Source organism: Oncorhynchus mykiss, chromosome 25, assembly GCF_057628025.1.
Source record: "Oncorhynchus mykiss isolate SJ-2025 chromosome 25, ASM5762802v1, whole genome shotgun sequence".
Taxonomy (NCBI): domain Eukaryota; kingdom Metazoa; phylum Chordata; class Actinopteri; order Salmoniformes; family Salmonidae; genus Oncorhynchus; species Oncorhynchus mykiss.
Genome location: NC_143046.1, coordinates 51,250,847 through 51,269,136, shown reverse-complemented (window position 1 = coordinate 51,269,136; position 18,290 = coordinate 51,250,847). Strand labels below are relative to the sequence as shown.

General features: G+C 39.4%; 1 protein-coding gene and 1 pseudogene across 3 annotated transcripts in view; one reads left to right on the top strand and one right to left on the bottom strand.

Annotated features, from left to right (window-relative positions):
• The window catches only part of si:ch211-266g18.6 (synaptotagmin-like protein 2), a 60,061-nt gene that overhangs the window by 24,791 nt on the left and 16,980 nt on the right, over positions 1–18,290 (bottom strand). For 2 of the 3 annotated variants that reach the window (XM_021584357.3, XM_036962781.2), the window contains exons 8-11: positions 7,512–7,573; positions 7,314–7,418; positions 6,167–6,339; positions 5,280–5,385 (exon numbers count right to left, since the gene is read on the bottom strand). In XM_021584357.3, coding sequence (XP_021440032.3) covers positions 5,280–5,385; positions 6,167–6,339; positions 7,314–7,418; positions 7,512–7,573 — 446 coding nt within the window. Of the gene's footprint in view, positions 1–1,576; positions 2,690–2,806; positions 5,386–6,166; positions 6,340–7,313; positions 7,419–7,511; positions 7,574–18,290 lie in introns of those variants that run through there. The other variant, XR_016491869.1, reaches the window with a different exon arrangement.
• Positions 14,518–16,178, top strand: LOC149972033 (general transcription factor II-I repeat domain-containing protein 2-like; annotated as a pseudogene).

Genomic DNA, 18,290 nt, shown 5'->3' with positions numbered 1-18,290 from the left:
CTTTCTATATGAAATATTATAGTTTATTTACATTTTAGAGTACCTGAGGATTAAATAGAAACGTTGTTTGACTTGTTTGGACGAAGTTTAGTGGTAGCTTTTTTGACTCCTTTGTCTGCATGTTAAACAAGTGGATTATTGAAATCGATGGCATCAACTAAATGGATTTTTGGGATGTAAAGAAGGATGTTATCTAACAAAACGACCATTCATGTTGTAGCTGGGACCCTTGGGATTGCAAACAGAGGAAGATCTTCAAAAGTAAGTGATTTATTTAATTGCTAATTGTGATTTTATGAAACCTGTGCTGGTTAAAAAATATATTGATGTGGGGCGCCATCCTCAGACAATCGCATGGTATGCTTTCGCCGTAAAGCCTTTTTGAAATCGGACAACGCATCCCGGATCCGGGATCGTGAATACAGACTCAAGCTCATTACCATAACGCAACGTTAACTATTCATGAAAATCGCAAATGAAATGAAATAAATATGCCATCTCTCAAGCTTAGCCTTTTGTAAACAACACTGTCATCTCAGATTTTCAAAATATGCTTCTCAACCATAGGAAAACAATCATTTGTGTAAAAGTAGCTAGCTAGCGTAGCATTTAGCGTTAGCATTAGCGTTAGCATCCAGCACGCAACATTTCAACAAAAAACATAAAAGCCTTCAAATAAAATAATTTACCTTTGAAGAACTTCTGATGTTTTCAATGAGGATACTCTCAGTTAGATAGCAGATGCTCAGTTTTTCCAAAAAGATTATTTGTGTATTAGAAATAGCTCCGTTTTATACATCACATTTGGCTACCAAAAAAACCCGAAAATTCAGTCCTCAAAACGCAAACTTTTTTCCAAATTAACTCCATAATATCGACTGAAAACATGGCAAACGTTGTTTAGAATCAATCCTCAAGGTGTTTTTCACATATCTCATCGTTCATGGAAGCATGGTTTCTCCCCTCAATCAAATGGAAAAGTACAAGCAGCTGGCAATTGCGCACCGAATTCCACGCAGGACACCAGGCGGACACTTGGAAAAAGTAGTCTCTTATGGTCAATCTTCCAATGATATGCCTACAAATACGTCACAATGCTGCTAACACCTTGGGGGAACGACAGAAAGTGTAGGCTCATTCCTTGCGCAATCACAGCCATATAAGGAGACAATGGAAAACAGAGCTTCAGAAATTCTGCTCATTTCCTGGTTAACGCATCATCTTGGTTTCGCCTGTAGAATGAGTTCTGGGGCACTTACAGACAATATCTTTGCAGATTCTGAAACTTCAGAGTGTTTTCTTTCAAAAACTGTCAAGAATATGCATAGTCGAGCATCTTTTCGTGACAAAATATCGCGCTTAAAACGGGAACGTTTTTTATCCAAAAATGAAATAGCGCCCCTAGAGATCAAAGAGGTTAACAAGAATGTAAGCTTTTAAATGAGATATGAATGTTTAATATTACGATTATTTATTTGAATTGCACGCTCTTCAATTGCTAGCGGGACACCTATACCTGTCCACCTTCACTCCATTCTAAAAAACATTGTAATAATAACAATATTGACAATATTGATTTAAATAATACATTGTTTATTTAGTGGTACCACAAATGTGAATTAATATTTACAAAACAATTTACCAAACAAAACACATTACATAATTGCAACATTCCTGCAGACATGCCAGACCATAGTAAATAATACATTTACTTTATATAGTGCTTTTCATTAATTTCCTGTGAGACTATTTAAGCCATTTACTCACTGATGGTTGAAGATAATGGGCGATCGGCAAATGCAATCTGGAATCTGCTGGCATCACAGCACAACATCAACATCGCTCTAATCAGTCAGAAGACAGTTAAAAACTTGAGTGGACTTATGGAAAGGCTCTGCAAGACATATTATGTATAAATATTTTTATTTTTTCATACCTTTTAGGGATAGGGGGCAGCATTTTCACTTTGGATGAATTGCGTGCCCATAGTGAACTGCCTCCTACTCTGTCCCAGATGCTAATATATGCATATTATTATTACTATTGGATAGAAAACACTGAAGTTTCTAAAACTGTTTGAATTATGTCTGTGAGTATATAACAGAACTCATAGGGCAGGCAAACTTCCAAACAGGAAGTGGAAATTCTGGGGCTGGTTGATTTTCAACTCATCGCCTATTCACATCCAAATAAGATATGGATCTGTTCGCACTTCCTATGCCTTCCACTAGATGTCAACAGTCAGTAGAACGTGGAATGAAGCCTCTAGTGTGATGTTTTCTTATTTACAATGACGGCCTACCCTGGCAAAACCCAGATGACGCTGGGCCAATTGTGCGCCGCCCTATGGAACTCCCAATCACAGCCGGATGTGCAGCGCAACTCAGGAGCCATGACCAATTTTATTCAGAACATTAACCATGTGTGTTCTCTTGTTATGTGCTGTTCTGAAGTTTCGACCCAAAGATTAGTCTGACAAACAAAGAACTTTGCATCCTGCAGACCCAGGTATGGATCAACACATTATTTTATTACCAAAAGCATACAGATGTCGATGAAGAAGCCACATTTGCCTCAGGATCCATCCCAGTTGGTATTCTGTGGAACCATGTGTTTTTTTCGGTGCGGCCCGTTGTCCAACCCTTTGTACACTGATCTCCACGGATGGTTGTCGGCATTGTTGTATGCTCTGCAAAAACACATTCACGTTTTTAGTGCACAATTATTTATTTTATTACACAGTATGCCTACACATTGATAGGCTATATAATTTTTTTTTAAAGAAAATGCACTGACACCAAAATACCTTTTAGTTTTGTTGATCCTCTCTGTTCCGGCTCATTTTCAAGTCTTCTGGTGGTTACAGTCCTAACACACTGTCGCCCAGGTTTACATTGCAAATGAGGGCATAAACTGGGTCAAGACGCCAACAGAGTAAGTAGACCTTTATGTAGTAAAATAAAATAAATTAAAGACCTACAACACCTACGGTAGGTCTACAGTATATCAAAAAATATTTTTTTCATCTCTATATGTAGGTTTCCTCATTTTAACCCGATGGAACTGGTTTGTGATCACCTGAAAACATTCATCCGTAACGATACAATTCTCCCCCCTTACTCTCTTGGCAAGAGTCTATTGTCCTGCTAATGGCCCATAATGGGTGGATGGATTAATTACAGTCATTTACCATTCTCATTCTCGGACTGGAAACGTTGTTTTCAGAGTTTACAATCTCATTTTCAAGTCCTTGTTTAAAAAATAACAATATTTTGGAGATTATTTTGTTTTCAAATTACCGAAAGTGAGCGGTTGTAATCTGAATAAAGGGAAATAGGCCATTCTTGAACATAGGGTGAGACAATAGGCCCTTTTAAATTTTGTCTGGCCTGCCATTCCAAATAAAATTGAATATTTTTTGCTCACATAATTTAAAACAGGTCGCTCTCTGCCTGACTCGCCGCCAATGTCGCCTGGCAATCAACCAAAAACACATCATCTACCGTGGTAATCCATTCCGAGCGAGACTACTCAAGCCATCGACTCACTGATGGATGAAGATGATGAGCGATCGGCAAAGGCAATCTGGAATCTGCGTGCTGCAAAACCAGTTTGGATTTTAGTATCTTTTGTATGACTGACGCCTTTAGTGAGAGGTCTAATGTTTTAATATTTTATCATTTCTGCCCTCTGAATTCATATTCATGATATAAATAGGCCTATGTGCGCCTTCATCAGATGACATGGGATCACTGGCCACTTTAATAATGGAGCACTAGTCACTTTAATAATGTTTACATATTGCTTGACTCAAGTCATATGTACAGTATATACTGTATTCTATTCTACTGTATTTAGTCAATGCCACTCCGACCATTGTTTGTCCTAATATGTATATATTTCTTAAATACATTCTTTTAATTTTAGATCTGTGTATTGTGGTGAATTGTTAGATACTACTGCACTGTTGGAGCAAAGAACACAAGCATTTCGCTACACCCGCAATAACATCTGCTAAATATGTGTATGTGACCAATAAAATGTGATTTGATTTGAGATGAAGGGTCATAGTGAAAAATGGCCATAGTAAAATAAACAGTATTTTAGTGATTAAAAACTCAGCTAGATGTGCCTCCCAACTCATTCAGAAAAAGTTGGACTTGAACAAGTAGGGTAAAATTTTAAAAAAAGTAATAATAATAAACCTAATCATGCCTAAAAATAGTTTTCTAAAACACGCAATCAATACGTAATTAAATATTTATGCTGATAATGTCCTGAGGCTTATATTTTGGTGCATTAAAGCGCAGGCTGCTGATGAAAACAGAGCTGTGAGTGTCAGCAAACATTTAATTTGAAGTCAGTTAACTTAATAATGGGATCTTACTTTGGACTAATTGGATAATGATTATGGTACGCACACGTGACAATTATTTCACACGTAATGTGAGAAGGTGCTATATTGGCCCCTTCAGGTGGGATGATGGAAATGTGGGGTAGAAAATAAGAAAATGCAGGACCCTAACATGTGCGTGAGCGTTGCAAAATAAATGTACACATACATGTTATTCAATCATTGCACCCACACCGCTCGCGTGCCTCAGTGAGCGTCTGCGTGGCCAGGCGCTAAAATAAAATTGGGTTCTATTTGTGACGCTCGACGCACTGCAAGTCCGACCTCTCCCATCTCCTCATTGGTTTTTAGGAGCATATATACCCACGTGGGTGATTGAAAGATGAGCCTGACATCCACACTCCGGAGGAAGGAGGAGAGGTGACAAGAAACAAATTTGCTTTACCGTTTTATCTGTGGATTACTTGTGGAGTAGAGGACCTTGTGCATTTCAGGTAAAATAACATACAATGTTTATATACCAGGACAAATTAACTAGCAACAGCAAGCTAGCTAGCTAAAGAACCATAAATGTTAAAAGCTTTTTGACCTGTCCCCAAATTAATAGAATCGGTTCAGAGTTTGCTTTGATATTTCAACCTGCGTGTCCTGATCACTTCTGGTGTGGGTGAACAAGAACAATGGGGAATATTCTCATGTCATTGTACACACGCATAACATATGGTTCTGCACCAAATGTGCATGCGTATTTCAGTTAGCCACATTGGGTGGGGAAACTCAGATTTGGTTGCAAATAAAGTAATTGTATTAGCGTGAAAAATAAACAAAGACTAGGCTAAGAGATGTGTACCTTTCCCAAGTACATTTTCATGCTAAATGAATTCATAAAATATACAGAAAGCACTCACAACATGGTAAAACCTACTTTCAGTGTCTCTCCACCAAACACGGGGTTAATTGTGCGTTTCTTGATGGAGGTCTTCTTCTTGCTATGGCGGGATTTGTCAGGGTGGAGGTAGGTCTTTACATATCTGCACAGGAAACAGGAGTTATGCTGTTAAAGGAGTACAATATGATGTAAGATAGACTACTTTCAGGGTGAGGAACTATGGACTAAAATAAACGTAAGTTTTCTTTAAAACAACCACTACAAATTTCAGCCACCACAAGCTAGCAATCAATGGATGTGATGGGGACATGTGAGCATGTAAAACAATGATAATGTCAAAATCACCTGAAATCAAATCAACTCCATATTTGGTTTGACGTTACTTAAAGGTGATTTGTCTCACATGCCCCCTTAACTTCCATTGATTGTTAGGTTGGGGTGGCTAAAGTTAGCTGAAGTTTGTAGGGTCTCACAGTTGGATTACAGTTTCTCCTGGCCCATAGACTACTTTCTAACATCAAGTTGTACAATAGTGAACTACTTATAGTATTGATGCCATAGGAGACGAGTTATCTTGTATTCTACACAGCAATGACCATAGTTTAAAGGTCCTTTCCCATTCTAACCCCTTAAAAATATTTAACATAAACTGATCTAATACTCTACTAAATACTTATTTTTTGGCTCATATTGGGTTATGAAAAATATATTTCACAGCAGATTAGATGGTACAATAATTCTCTGCACTATACTTGCTTGTTTGGTCACATAAATTGAAATTAGGCTAACTATTAGAATTTTAGCAACCAGGAAATGGCAGAACAATTTCTGCATAGTGTATCTTTAAAACACCTGTTTGAACTACTATAATATTGGTCTGAATTTGTGTCTATGTGCATGCATGCGTGGTGTGTTGAGATTACGGGTCAGTGCGCTGCTTGCGAGGGTTGGCGTAGGCAAGGTCCTGACACTGCTCCACTGTGACGATCAGCTCCTCTGCATTTCTGTACCTTAGCGAGAACTCCACTGCCCCCTGGACAGTCACACTCCCAAAGTCCCCCGCCTCACTGTACACACTCAGAAGACTGCCAGTGCGCTGACAAAAAGAGCACAGGAGAGGGACATTTCAAAGCTACTCATTTGGAGACAAAGCATGTTCTTCAGGCATCATTTTGGAAATGGAAGGATTACCAAACACAACTATATTAACCTCTACAGGATCGATGCCCCCCCGGTTGTAAGTAACAAGAACATTTCCCAGTACATAGACATATGTGATGTGGACAGAAAGCTTCAATTCTTGTTAATCTAACTGCACTGTCCAATTAACAGTAGCTATTACGGTGAACGAATGCCATGCTATTGTTTGAGGGGAGTGCTCAGTTATGAACTTGAAAATGTATTAATAAACCAATTAGGCGCATTTGGGCAGTCTTGATAGAACATTCTGAACAAAAATGCAATCAGTCCAAAACTTTGCAGGTGCACTGCCACGATCTAGTGGCCAAAATCGAGATTGCGCCTAACCTAGAACAGTACATTGTGACCGTTTCTCTTGCATTTCAAGGATGAAGGGGAAAAATGCATGTTTTTGTCTTTGTGTTATCTTTACCAGATCTAATGTGTTCTCCTACATTAATTTCACATTTCCGCAAACTTCAAACTGTTTCCTTTCAAATGGTATCAAGAGTGTGATTTTGAAAAAAAAGGGTTAAGCCTCTATCAGTATTTCACAACTTTTTTGGGAAAAGTATAAATAAAACAATCATTTTGGGGGGGGTTTAAGTAATCATTGCAATAGTTTAAAACATGATGCAATTATGAACTGCAAAATCAAGAGCTGTGTCAACTATTTTGAAAAGGCATACAGTGTGATTGTATTTTTGCACAATTATCACCTTTGATGTTCAGAGAAAGGAAAACGAAAGATTAATAAAATTGAAAAAAATGTCAAACAAATATTTCACGGGACAGCTAATATCTTGCTATTCAAGCCATATCTTCCAAAACGACTACAGTATGTTGTTGAAAATGGTAGGTTTATGGTAACTGTCCATAAAATGGTCCTACCCCAGTGAGGCCCAAAGCAATGGAGCCATAACCTCTTCTAGCAGAGAAGTCAGACCCATAGCTGGAGACAGAGCTGCAGTCATCATCTGAGTCCAGACCCTCATCCTGAAGAGGATGAGATTGTCAGAATATGTACATAAACAGTCTAAAAATGCATTTATTAATCTGTTTTGTTGAAAATGTATTTTAATGTCTAACCTCCCAGGTGTCCATAGGTGTAACAACCACTGAAGGGGATTCCTGAGACGTAGCTGGGTGCTCTAAGCCAGAAAAAAAACAGACAAAAATAACCATTTGTCATTTGGTTTCCTCAATTGGCATGTGAACTTCCTTGATTGAAAACATCTGCAGATGCGAAGTGTCAGATACAGTACATTCGGAAAGTATTCAGACCCCTTGACTTTTTCCATATTTTGTTATCTCATCAATCTACACACAATACCCCATAATGACAAAGCAAAAACAGTTTTAGAAATTATTGCAAATGTATAAATAATATAAAAAAACTTTAAAATCACATTTACATAACCATGCAGACCCTTTATTCAGTACTTTGTTGAAGAACCTTTGGCCTCGAGTCATCTTGGGTATGACGCTACAAGCTTGGCACACCTGTATTTGGGGAGTTTTTCCCATTCTTCTCTGCAGATCCTCTCAAGCTCTGTCAGGTTGGATGGGGAGCGTCGCTGCACAGCTATTTTCAGGTCTCTCCAGAGATGTTTGAACGTGTTCAAGTCCGGGCTCTGGCTGGGCCACTCAAGGACATTCAGAGACTTGTCCCAAGGCCCTCAACTTCCGGACTCGTCTCAGTGCTGTTGTTCTGTTTGTTGCTACTTGGCTATCAGCCAGACTTTTCAGTTTTTACTTTTAATACATTTACCAAAGTCTTAGTTTTTTCATTCAACATTTTCACCCCGGACGCTTTATCTGGACATGTTTCTACAGGACCTCCATCGGCAGAAGCTAAGTAGTAACATTAACACTATGCCATCTAATTGCAGTCACTGTACCCATACTATACAGGAGAACTATCGCCTTTTGGTGAGGATAGGTGTGTAGCAAGCACAGCTTCAGATGCAATCGTTAGGCAAGGACAATTTAAGTGTAGGAAAGGATGAAACAACATGTGTGCCACCAGTAAGTACAGATAGTAGTATAAATCCCCCCCCCCCTCACAGTCCTCGCAGCTGGACAATTTTCTCAAGGCTCCTGGAAATAAATGTTGTTGGCATACTCAACAGGTGTCGCTCATTTAGCCGACAGAAACTTTCAACTGGTTCTCCCCGTTAAGCAACGAGTATTAGACTTCAAAATAATTATCCAGCGATCATACACTGTCTACCAGGGGGGCAGAGCTATCAAACAAAAAACCTAATCTGAAGATGGTGCTGGCTAAGGCTAAAACTGGCGAATGTAGAGAGTATAGGGATATTGTTTTACCACGTCGGCACCAATGTTAGGATGAAACAGTTAGAGGTCACCAAGCTCAACATAGCTTCAGTGTGTAAATCAGCTACAAAGATGTGTCAGCATTGAATAATTGTCTCTTAGGGGAAGTGATGAGCTCTACAGCTGACACTCACAACTCAATCGCTGGTTGAATATTGTTTTCTGCCCCCTCCCTCTTTCTGGGACTCACCCATAAAAAGGACCAAGCCTGGCCTGCTGAGGAGTGACGGACTCCATCCTAGCTGGAGGGGTGCTCTCATCTTATCTATGAACATAGACAGGGCTCTAACTCCTCTAGCTTCACAATGAGATAGGAAGCAGGCCAGCCTGCACCTTTGTGGAGTCTGCCACTAGCACAGTCAGTGTAGTCAGCTCAGCTAACCCCATCGGGACCGTATCTGTGCCTCAATCTAGGTTGAGCAAAACATAACATGGCAGTGTTCGCCTTAGTAATCTCACTGGAATGAAGACCTCCATTCCTGTCATTATTGAAATAGATTGCGATATCTCACATCTCAAAATAGGGTTACTTAATCAATTCCAATGCAGTCAATGAACTAATCACTGACCATAATCTTGATGTGATTGGCCTAACTGAAACATGGCTCAAGCCAGATTAATTTACTGTGTTAAATGAGGCCTCTCCTCCTGGTTACACTAGTGACCATATCCCTGTGGATCCCGCAAAGGCGGAGGCAATACTGCATTTTCGTCTTTTGAGCTTCTAGTCGGCTAGAGTGTTGAACTAGCAACCGAAAGGTGGCAAGATTGAATCCCTGAGCTGACAAGGTAAAAGTCTGTTGTTCTGCCCCTGAGCAAGGAAGTTAACCCACTTAACTGACTTGCCTAGTTAAATAAAGGTTAAAAAAGAAACTCATGAAATCTATGCAGCCTATTCAATCACTTTCTATAGCTACTCTTTACAGGCCTCCTGTGCCGTATACAGCATTCCTCAGTGAGTTTCCTGAATACTATTGGACCTTGAAGTCATGGCAGATAATATTCACATTTTTGGTGACTAATATTTACATGAAAAAGTCCACAGACCCATTTCAAAAAGCTTTCGTGGCCAACATCAACTTAATGCGTTTTGTCCAACGTGTTTCCGGACCTACGCATTGCCACAGTCATACTCTGGACCTAGTTTTGTCCCATGGAATAAATGTTGTGGATCTTAATGTTTTTCCTCATAATCCTGGACTATCGGACCACCATTTTATTATGTTTGCAATCGCACCAAATAATCTGCTCAGACCCCAACCAAGGATAATCAAAAGTCGTGCTATAAATTATTGAACAACCCAAAGATTCCTAGATGTCCTTCCAGACTCCCTCCACCTACCCAAGGACATCTGAGTACAAAAGTCGGCTAACCTCCTAACTGAGGATCTTAATTTAACCTTGCGTAATACCCTAGATGCAGTCACACCCTTAAAAACAAAAAACATTTGTCACAAGAAATTTGCTCCCTGGTATACAGAAAATACCTGAGCCCTGAAGCAAGCTTCCCGAAAATTGGAACAGAAATGGTGCTCCACCAAACTAGAAGTTTTCCGACTGGCTTGGAAAGACTGTACCGTGCAATATCGAAGAGCCCTCAGTGCTGCTCGATCATCCTATTTTTCCAAACTAATTGAGGAGAATAAGAACTAAATGTAGCATAAGAACTAAAAAGCAGCATTCAACAAGAGAGGATAGCTTTCACTTCAGCAGTGATAAATTCATGAACTTCTTTGATGAAAAGATCATGATCATCAGAAAGCAAATTACAGACACCACTTTGAATCTGCGTATTTCTCCAAAGCTCAGATGTCATGAGTCTACACAGAACTGCCAGGACCTAGGATCAATAGAGGCACTCAACATTTTTGATCCTGTCTCTCTTGACACATTCATGAAAATAGTCATGGCCTCTAAACCTTCAAGCTGTATACTGGACCCTATTCTAACTAAACTACTGAAAGAGCTACTACCTGTGCTTGGCCCACCTATGTTGAACATAATAAATGGCTCCCTATCCTCTGGATGTGTACCAAACTCACTAAAAGTGGCAGTAATAAAGCCTCTCTTGAAAAAGCCCAACCTTGACCCGGATTATTTAAAAAAAAAAAATATTGGCCAATATTGAATCTCTCATACCTCTCAAAAACTGTTGAAAAAGCTGTTACGCGGGAACTCACTGCCTTCCTGAAGACAAATAATGCATCGAAATGCTTCAGTCTGGTTTTAGAGTCCATCATAGCACTCAGACAGCACTCTGACAAATGCATTTGTTAGTTTCGCCATCCCTCAAGGTTCCATTTTAGTACCACTATTGTTTTCACTATATATTCTACCTCTCGGTGATGTCATTCGGAAACACAATGTCAACTTTCACGGCTATGCGGATGACACACAGCTGTACGTTTCGATGAAACATGGTGAAGCCCCAAAATTGCCTACCCTGGAAGCCTGTGTTTCAAACATAAGGAAGTGGGCGGAGGCAAATGTTTTACTTTTAAACTCGGAATAAACAGAGATGCTAGTTCTAGGTTCCAATAAACAAAAGAGATCTGCTGTTGGAGCTGACAATCTTGATGGTTGTACAGTCATCTCAAATAAAACTGTGCACCCTGATCTCTCCTTTGATGAACAAATCAAGAATATTTCAAGGATTGCTTTTTTCCCATCTTTGTGACATTGCAAAAATCATTGACTTTTTGTCCAGAAATTATGCAGAAAAGCTAATCAATGTTTTTGTCACTTCTAGATTAGACGACTGCAATTCTCTACTCTCCGGCTACCGGATAAAGCACTAAATAAACTTCAGTTAGCGCTAAACACGGCTGATAGAATCCTGACTAGAGCTAAACACGGTTGCTAGAATCCTGACTAGAACCAAAACATTTGTCTACCAGGGGGCAGAGCTATGCTAGCCTCTCTTCATTGACTTCCAGTTAAGGCTAGGGCTGATTTCAAGATTTTACTGCTAACCTACAAAGCATTACATGGGTTTTCTCCTTCCTATCTCTCCGATTTGGTCCTGCCGTACATACCTACAGTACACAAATGCTACAGTCACAAGACGCAGGCCTCCTTTTTGTCCCTAGAATTTATACAGCTGGAGGCAGGGCTTTCTCCTATAGATCTCCATTTTCATGGAATGATCTGCCTATCCATGTGAGAGATGCAGACTCGGTCTGAAGTCTTTACTGAAGACTCAACTCTTCTGTAGGTCCTATGATTGAGTGTAGTCAGGCCCAGGGGTGCGAAGGTGAACAGCAAGGCACTGGAGCGACAAACTGCCCTTGCCGTCTCTGCCTGGCCGGCTCCCCTTTCTCCACTGGGATTCTTTGCCTCTGACCCTATTACGGGGGCTGAGTGACTGGCTTACTAGTGCTCTTCCATGCCGTCCCTAGGAGGGGTGAGTCACTTGAGTGGGTTGAGTCACAGACGTGATCATCCTGTCTGGGTTTGCGCCAGCCGGGCTCGTGCGGTGGAAGAGAACTTTGTGGGGTGTATTCAGCCTTGTCTCAGGGTAGTAAGTTGGTGGTCTGTTGATATCCCTCTAGTGGTATGGGGGCTGTGCTTTGGCAAAGTGGGTGGGGGTTATATCCTGCCTGTGAGGGTATCATCGGACTGGGCTCCAGTGTACCCTGACCCACCCGTCTCAGTCTCCAATATCTATGCTGCAATATTCTATGTGCCGGGGGGCTAGGGTCAGTTTGTTATATCTGGTGTATCTGATGTCCTGTATGAATTTAAGTTTGTTCCTTCTAATTCTCTCTCTCAAAGGACCAAAGCCCTATGATCATGCCTCAGGACTACCTGTCCTTATGACTTCTGGCTGTCCCCAGTCCACCTGGTGCTGCTGCTCCAGTTTCAACTGTTCTGCCTGCTTCTAGGGAACCCTGACCTGTTCACCGACGTGCTTCCTTGTCCCGGACTTGCTGTTTTCGACTCTCTCTCTCTACGGCACCTGCTTTCTCAACCTCTGAATGCTCAGATATGAAAAGCCAACTGACATTTACTCCTCAGGTTGCACCATCTACAACCACTGTGATTATTATTTGACCCTGCTGGTCATCTATGAATGTTTGAACATCTTGAAGAACAATCTGGCCTTAAATGGCCATGTACTATTATAATCTCTACCTGGCACAGAAAGAAGAGGACTGGCCAATGAGCCTCATTCCTCTCTAGGTTTCTTCCCAAGTTCCTGCCTTTCTAGGGACTTTTTCCTAGCCACCATGCTTCTACATCTGCAATGCTTACTGTTTGAGGTTTTAGGCTGGTTTTCGGTATTGCACTTTGTGACGTCTACTGATATAAAAAGGGATTTATAAATAAATGTGATTGATTGTACTTTGCTCAGTTCATCTTTCCCTCGATCCTGACTAGTCTCCCAGTCCCTGTCGCTGAAAAACATCCCCACAGCATTTGTTGGTACCCTTCCTCAGATCTGTGCCACGACACAATCCTGCCTCGGAGCCCTACGAACTATTCCTTCGACCTAATGGCTTGGTTTTTGATCTGTCATGCACTTTCAACTGTGGGAACTTATACAGAAATGTGTGTGCCTTTCCAAATCATGTCCAATTAATTGAATTTACCACAGGTGGACTCCAATCAAGTTGTAGAAACATCTCATGGATGATCAATGGAAACAGGATTCACCTCAGCTCAATTGAGTCTCATCGCAAATGGTCTGAATACTTATGTAAATAAGGTATTTCTGTTTTTAATTTTAATAGATTTGCAAACATTTCTAAAAACCTGTTTTTGCTTCGTCATTATGGGGTATTGTGTGTAGATTGATGAGGAAATTGTTTCATTTAATCAATTTTAGAATAAGGCTGTAATGTAACAAAATGTGGAAAAAAGGAAGGCGTCTGAACACATTCCGAATGTACTGTGTGTGTGTGTGTATATATATGTATATATACACATATACACATATACACATATATACATATACACATATATACATATATACATACATACATACATACATATATATATATACATACATACATACATATATATATATATACACACACACACACACACACACAGTACCAGTCAAAAGTTTGAACACACCAACTCATTCAAGGCATTTTCTTTATTTTTACTATTTACTATTTAGAATAGTGAAGACTAAAATAACACATGTAATCATGTAGTAACCAAAAAAAGTGTCAAAAAAAATCAAAATATATTTTATATTTGAGATTCTTCAAAGTACAGTGGTTCATCCTGTAAAAGTTGCATCACACTGCAGCACACCTTGTGGGCTGCCACAGAATTCTATGGTATGTTATCCAGCCTTTGTTGCCATTAATGCTAGTTAGTGCTAGTTCGACCTGCAGAGGGCATCTTTGGGAAGCATGTAACTTTGTGATATTGCCGGTACTAGAGAATTGTATTAATATGATTAATATTATGGGGTTTTTCTATTCCAAGAAGAAAAAAACAAAAACTCAGGGTTTCCTTTAGGAAAATATGGCGCTGTACAACATGACCGTTTCCACACTCTAATTGTAGGCTAACCAATACCCAAACAGAGATTCTGTGAAAATAAAAAAATCGAATTGATTTATCAAGACCAGTCCCCATGCTTGTCTCAGAGCATCATAAAACAGTGCTGAAATAGTTGACCACACGTTTGTAGGCTATTGTTTCAAATTCTATTATAACAATTGGATGACTTTGGGTGTTCCATTAAGAAATCTTAAAATAACTCCACCACAGAGAAAGGAGCCTTGAATAATTAAACATGTCGGTAAAATACTGTTAGACTTGGGGATTATGGTCACGGACAGTGCTATTTGCCTGTGTTACGCCAAACGTCAAAGTCCAGGAAAATTAACAGGTACAGTGATACTGTAAAGTAGGTCTAATAATGCTAAAAATAATGTTTAAATAAATAGACTGTTGGTCTTTACTGTATGCTGCACATTTTTACATTGTATTCCATTTCCAGCGAGACTATTAAAACCAACTCACTGACGGTTGAAGATGAGCGACTGGCAAATGCAGTCTGGAATCTGCTGGCATCACAGTACAACATCAACATCGCTCTAATCAATCAGAAGACAGTTGAAGAAACTTAAGTGGACTTATGGAAAGGCTCTGTAGCACATATTGTATATCAGGGTTCGTCAACTAGGTTTGGCCCCAGGATAATTTTTTTCTGAGACGATACTCAGCTGGCCAGAACATAATATGTATATAATATTAGCACAATTAATTGGCCTACACTACATATTTAACACATATGATTTGTACATAATAAATTCAGTGACAATAAGATAATAATGTTGATCTGATAACGCTCATAACATCACTATGTTTCTATTCAATTATTATTATTTTGTCTCTGTGCGTGATTGGTGGGGAAAAACACGTCTACAGTACGTAGCTTATTGTAGGCTACACTACAAAGTCAACATTTGTTCAGAACAATTTGCTTAATAGCAAGATAAAAGGTCGCTCTCAAAAAGTATCAAGAAGAAACGTAGATTATGAAAATCGAAATTTCAGTGAAGATTGTACAGAGAGATATGCGTTCATCGCTCCATCTTTTCCCAATGCCAAGCCAGTGTGTCTTATTTGCAATGAAAATATCGCTGTTTGAATTATTTGCAATCTCAGACGTAATTCTGAATCGAAGCATTGAACTTTCAGTGGCCTTCCCGCCCCATACAGAGACCCGACACAGAAACATTGAATCATTAACTGCAAGCTGCAACCACAGCTTTTTTTGCGGAATAAATCTGCTGTTACAAGGAAGGGGGAAACAGCTGTGGACATGGTGGAGAAATTTGAGGCCTTTACTAGGAAGCTTGAGTTGTTCGATTTGGACTTGTCATCTGGAAGGCTTCTGCACTTCAGCACACTGAAGAAACGACAGGCTGAGGGACCAGGCTGCAGCATTGTCACAGAGGTGATGGAAGATTCCATCAAGCAGGGACAACTTATCCACCAGATTTGAAGACTACAGCATGCCCAAGGATATCATTGCGTTTGTACGTTATCCTCTCACAGTCCGCCCAGGTGGAGAATTTTCCTCCCTTGCTAAGAAAACAATACCTTCGCTGGATGAGGCCACAATTCAAACTGAGCTGACTGAATTCCAGACATCGAGCCAAATCAGGGATGCGCTCAGGAGTGCCGAGTCCCTGTGTGCGTTGTGGGTGTCATGCTCAGAGGAATACAGCACAATAAAGAAACTTACATTTTATGTGCTAACAATGTTTGGATTGACTTACACCTGTGAGTCCTCATTTTCCTTTATGAGCGCAATATAGACTCATGACAGGAACCGGCTTTCACATAAGTCAATCAAGGACTGCCTGCACATCAAAATCACATCCATCCATCAAACCAAACATCCACAAGATCGTGTCCGAGGGGAAATGCAACTTTTATCATTGAATAAGTAACTTAGTGGCCTATATGACTGTATTTAGTAAATACTAATATTATTGTGAGAGCTTATCCAGGGATATTTACATTTCAAGCTGACAGTATGTTCTGTTTGTTCGGTCGTTACAGAGCTGGCTATCCCGACACAGACACTTTTTTTCGTTAAATTATTGTTTTATGTAGGATGCTATATTTTTGACGAGTTGCAATTCTAAGTAGGCCTAATAAAAAAAATCCTACTTCTATTAGGCTGTTAAGCCTCATAACTGGCTGAGGTAGGCTAAGTTATTTTATATAGGTCTAGGCTAAGGAAATAGACTCAAATTAAGCCCTCTTGTTCTTTGTGAAGTCAAATTAAAATGAAGATTATTGATTATTGAATTGCTTGACTGGTGTAGGTTTTCTCCATCTGTTGGTGTGCAACACTTGCATAACAAGTTAGCTAGATTTTCCGCACCAGGCACTGTTCATCTCCTATTGATTGCACTGCGGTTGCAGCTTTACGTTTCAGCAGCACAAAATGGTCCGCTGCCTGCTTTGTTAGTTGACTGTCTCCTGCATTCTCTCTTATCATGAATTAAGTTAAAGTGTAACTTTTTTATTGTTTAGGTACGGTGACTTCCTTCTTGGGACATTGCATTTAGGAGTGTTTTTTATGAAAACAATTTTCATAATTATTTTGGGGGGACAAATAATATTGCCGCCAGTTGTTTTCTACAATTTAAATTGAACCTTTATTTAACTATTATTAACTATTATTTTTCTGGTGGATTAAACAAAATTACAATATTTTGGAGATGATTTCGTTTCCAAATAACCGAAAGTGAGCGATTGTAATCGGAATACAGGGAAAAGGCCATTCTTGAACATGGGGTGAGACATTCTTACTAATTTGCAAATAAAGCTAGTTTGTTGTTTAGAAAAATGTATTTTGTTTTTAGAGGGAGAGAAACCAAATGAATTCAAATTCATTATTAGGAGATATGCTGGACCCTATGTCAGAGGTTTTTTTGGGACCACATCGTGTCTATTGTCCTGCTAATAGCCCTTGTGAAAAACAAGTGTTCGAAAACATTTCTCCCCCTTCCACTTGCCTTTTCCATTAATTTTGTATTTTTATCAAGGAATATCAAGAAATTCTACAGTATACAGTATATGCTTTATCTGCCATTTCGCAGGTGCATGAGTTTGAGTTAAAAATCTCTTCCCAACAATTTAGTTAAGTGATAAGTATCATTGCAATTCCAAATAAAATTTAATATTTTTTGCTCAAATAATTTAGCAGGTCATTCTCCGCCTGACTCTCCGCCAATGACATGACTCTCTGCCAATAATTACATTTGGAGTATTAGAGGATTCTAAATGTCAGCCTTTAAATGCTTTATTATCCAAATGTTTAAAGTGCGTGTGGGAGATGAAGATAATGCATTTGCCTGTTAGGGCTTTCAGGAGGAACAGAAAATTGTGTCAATTCCATGCCATGGAATCACTTCCCAACTATTTTGCAATCTGTCTCTCTGCCAATAATTAAATTTAGAGGATTGGAGGATTCTAAATTAATATCTAAGGGGCATTTTTTGTTAGGGCAAATCTGGTCTGTGAGTTTATCTAATAATAATAATAATAATAATAATCACTTTGTAAATAAGGATGCATTATGAAAGGATAATGACATGCGCAAGAGACAGTGGGAATATTGCTCATTTTAGAGACTATAATACTGTATCCATGGCATCCAGGTCAGGATAACCACAAAGAACTAACTGGAATATAATTACATAACATTTTTGTTTCTCTTAGAATAACCTTCTTCATCCTCATCATTCAGTTCATTGAAATTCAATTTTGAAGTTGTGCACAATTATCCGTTTTAATTTGGTTTATATTGCTCATTCATTGTCAGTTATAGACACATTAGTGCATTGGGAACCAAGAGCATAATCAGTGCTCTAACTCCCCCTTGTGGTTGTCTGGAGCAATGAAGTAGTCATGTAGGGTAACATTCTAAACCACAAATTCCCACGGCATAATCTCAAAACTTTTAATTGAGGAACCACTGAAGAAAATAAAGGAAAATCCTTGAATGAGTAGGTGTGTCCAAACTTTTGACCGGGACTGTAT